Source organism: Orycteropus afer, unplaced genomic scaffold (assembly GCF_000298275.1).
Source record: "Orycteropus afer afer isolate SDZICR_OR568_19922 unplaced genomic scaffold, OryAfe1.0 scaffold00275, whole genome shotgun sequence".
NCBI lineage: Eukaryota > Metazoa > Chordata > Mammalia > Tubulidentata > Orycteropodidae > Orycteropus > Orycteropus afer.
The window spans coordinates 3705254-3709336 of record NW_006921862.1 but is presented as its reverse complement, the minus strand read 5'-3'; the positions used below and the strand labels follow the sequence as shown (position 1 = coordinate 3709336).

The window sequence follows — 4083 nt, the reverse complement described above, 5'->3', positions numbered from 1 at the left end:
GAAGGAAGGTTGGGCAATCCTACTTCCGTAGTGATACTGCCTCGGAAACCCAAGGAGGGGTCGCTATGAGTCAGGGGCGACTCGACGGCAAATAACAACAACAACAACAACCTACAAAGTATATTCCAAGCCTGAGAGACATACTACATGCCAGTTTATAGTCAACGTTATACAATGACTATTTAATTTTCCTAAAAGTCTATCCTCTCCATTTTTTCCCTCACTAAAGCCTGGCAACATTTCAGTCCAAATATTTATCACCATCAGTCTTTTACAATCTACTCTCTACCTTCTCCTACATCATCTATTAATAGTCTTGTCTACACAGTGATACTAATATACTTATTGCATAATATGGTAAATTTAATAATCCAAAGAACTAAGCTAAAAGTTGTTCATTTTCTATTTAATAAATAATGGCAATGTTTTATGCTATTTTTTTCAATTCCATGATGTTCAATACCTGAAAAATATTCCAACAATGATTTAATTAATGTTTAAAATGGAAAAAGATGTTCAGTGATAACTTCGACCTATGTAATGGATTACTATCTTTAGGAGGTAATTTGCTGTTTATTTTCTGCATAGATTTGATAATTAGGTATTTAATTTTTAGTCAGTTGATCAAAAACCAGTTAAAATAAAATTTCAACATTGTAATAATCTGACTTCCTTACCAAGACTATCTCTCCTAATCCAAGCTGAGCCCGTCCCAAGGTTTGCCAAGATTCCCATGAATGTGGATTTCTTTGGACAGCCATTTCTGCTGCATTCACTGCTGGGAACATTTCATGAAGAGACATTAGGACCTACAGCCAAAAAGAAGAAAATAAAAGCTTGTCAGTAATATTCATGAAACAGTAACTCACCAACACAAAACCAAACTTACTGCCATCAAGTCGATTCTGACTCATAGCGACCCCCTTTGAGTCAGTAAATCTTTATAGAAGTAGACTGCCCCATCTTCCCTCTGCAGAGCAGCTGGTGGGTTTGAACCGCCAGCCTTCTGGTTAGCAGTCAAGTGCCTTAGCCACTATGCTACCAGAGCTCCCACTGCAACACTAGAGCTCCTTAAAACAGCAACTCACTCATTGCCATCGAGTAGATTCCGACTCATAGTGACCCTCTTTGGGTTTCTAAGGCGATTAACCTTTACAGAAGTAGATTGCCCAGTCTTCCTTCTACAGAGTGACTGGTGTGTTTGAACTGCAAACCTTCTGGTTAGCATTCAAATGCCTTAGGCACTACACCACCAGAGCTCCTTAAAATAGCAACTACTGGTGGATAATCATACATAGATAACCCTTTTCAATTTTTTTTTAAATGCATTTTCAATCTGGTAAACATAGCACTTCAGTGGTTTCTGCCCCTCCTTTGTCACTCAGGGTCATGAATTATTCTTTTTATTCCTGAAACAACAATGAAAATATAAATTATCCCATTTCCAATGTATTGACTCTGTGCCCATCTGGCCAAAATCAGGTGGCCACATTCTAGCTATGGTGGCTTGGAGCTCTGTGAACTCTCATTCTACTTCTATTTATTCTGCATACAATGTGGCTTTTAGGACATCCCAGGTCTTGCTGTTAAAGTAAGTTAATTCAAATGTGTTCAACCAGCCTTTAGGTCCCTAAGTGAACATCTCCCTGCAATAAAGTCATTTAAACACTCCATAGGCTTTCCCACCATCAGGTTCTTCAAACATCAATGAGGAAAATCAAGGAGCTCCAGCGCTCTCCACTTCAGTACACAGGAAAAGGCTGGATTTTATCTATAATCTTTGGACCATCTGTACTCCAGTTTGTACAAATTATTCTCAGGTTCCAAATTAATTCATTTCATACAGTTTGCTATAAATGCTGCCTTTGATATATACATATTAAAGAGTAAAAATTAAAGCTTTATTCAAATGAAGGTCCTCAAAATGCTTCATTCAGTGGAAATAATTTGGGTTTTCTCTAGATAAACTAAAATCAAAGCTGATAAAGGTTATAACCATGTTTGAGATCATCACCAGAAATATTTTCTCAGATAAGCAGATCAAGGCTGCATTACAAGTAGTCCCTGCCAAAAACAACGTTTAATGATCTATTTGCGATTTTAAGTCTCTTGGATAACCTAAACCAAGGACACAGATATTTCCTTTACAGATTTTACCACAAAATATTAGAAACTTATTTTTAAAATATAAACATTATTTTTAAACTATTAATATATTCAGTCTATTCTGACCTTTTGCTAAGGGCCAGGTCATTTTTAGAGAAATCTTACCATGAGGAATCAATCCATCCTCATCTTGAAGGAATATAAGTTAATGCCAAGTCCATCACAATTAATTTCTAAGAAAAGCAGATTATTTTTCATTTATTTAAGAGAGCACTAGTGACTCCATCCACCTGTTCATATCTTCCTTTAGTTAGGCTGAAATGACAGTTATCTACTTTGTAAAGCCAAATGAATCTCTAATGTTATGCATAGGTCAGACCCATAAATAATATGAGTAAACATTTCTTTTTCCTTAAATAAACTGTACTTGAAAAAGAAAATAGGAGTAAATGCTATTTTGGTTCATCATTGCTCACCAAATAGCACAATTTCAAATGAATATAAAATTCTTCTTAGTTCTTACCTGTGATTTCATCTCATAGAGGGTAGCATCATTTGGGGTTAACTGAAGTGCTTCGTCCCACTTCTGAATTGCCTCCCGATATCTGCGGTTGTTAATGTTACATTAATATCATATTTTCAATAAACTCTTTCCCTGTGCCACCCTCAGCATCCCATGAGATCACTGAATGATCCGAAAGTTCTAGAGGCATATGGCAGAGCCATTCAGTAGTCTTCTGATTCTCCAACATATACAATACCAAGCTCTATAGCACCTGCATTAGGTATAACTGTGGAGCTGTCCCATACAACAAAGCAAAGCTAACACACATTCGTATTTGTTGAAGATTTAAGGGAAATGTTCTGACTTAATTTTTTTTTTTTTTAATTTTATGACTCATGTTTTAAATTGAAGCTGTAATTTTATTTATGTATGTATGTATGTTGTGATGAAGTCACATTAAGTTTGTGGCTAAAGGGAGTGTAAACAATGAGTGGTTAGAGATGGAGGGTGAAGTACAGAGCTGTTGACCCTGCACCACCACTATATTTTCAAAAAACTCTTGAAAGTACACGGCCAAATTCAAAAATCAAGTTCTAGGAAGTAATTATCAGGAGATACCTCTACTCAGAAATTTATAATAATGATGTTACAGAAGCAGGAAAATATAAGAGATGAAGGGAAAGGACAGCAAAAAAGAAAAAGGCAAACACACAATAAATTAAAAAGATCCTAGAAATCTCTCCCAGGGTTAATTTTTCTCTGAGCAGAGAAATTACCACCAGAATTTCTCCTTTTTCATCAACCTCAATGTCTACACATGCTGTCATTCATTTAGATTTATTAAAAAGAGTTTTTCTCAGGAATTTACAATACAGATGCAACTCAGGGCTCTGATGTGACAACAGCACAGATAACAATTTAAGAAGTTGCCAGTTAATTTTGTAAAGATTCCTCCATTTTAAGTTTTTGTGTCTGTAAATTCCACGAAGGCAAAGGCAATATCTATTTTGTTCATCACTCCTAATACATGCTAAGTCTGTAAGAAATGGGTCGAATAAACAAAAAATATCATCATATTGGTCATTTCCACTACTATTTTCTCATTGATGTTTCCTAGCCCAGACTCTCAGTTCAGCATATAGTCAAATAACATCTCCACCTGGGTATTCCACAGATGCCTCAAATTCAACATGTCCAAAAGTAAACTCTGCATTCTCCATGGAAAATATGAAGAAGCACAGCAAACACTTGCTTTTATTTTAAAATAAAATTAGGTAAATCCTATGAATTATCTAAAAGCAATACTCTTTACATCATTCATAAATGGTTAACACATTGCGGTGTAGTAAATTACTTAGTGTGGCTTTTCTACCCATAAGTCTTTGTAAACTCTAAGGTGGGAATTGCTATTAGCTACGGAGGAGATCCTGATTTTAAAGTCGCCCACCTGGGTTATTTCTGTTGGGCGTGGC

At 35.8% G+C, this 4083-nt stretch overlaps 1 protein-coding gene across 1 annotated transcript in view; it reads right to left on the bottom strand.

Annotated features, from left to right (window-relative positions):
- TTC33 (tetratricopeptide repeat domain 33) overlaps positions 1–4083 on the bottom strand; it is a 98023-nt gene that overhangs the window by 15629 nt on the left and 78311 nt on the right. Inside the window, exons 2-3 of the mRNA XM_007950528.1 lie at positions 2630–2711; positions 678–809 (exon numbers count right to left, since the gene is read on the bottom strand). Coding sequence (XP_007948719.1) covers positions 678–809; positions 2630–2711 — 214 coding nt within the window. The remainder of the gene's footprint in view (positions 1–677; positions 810–2629; positions 2712–4083) is intronic.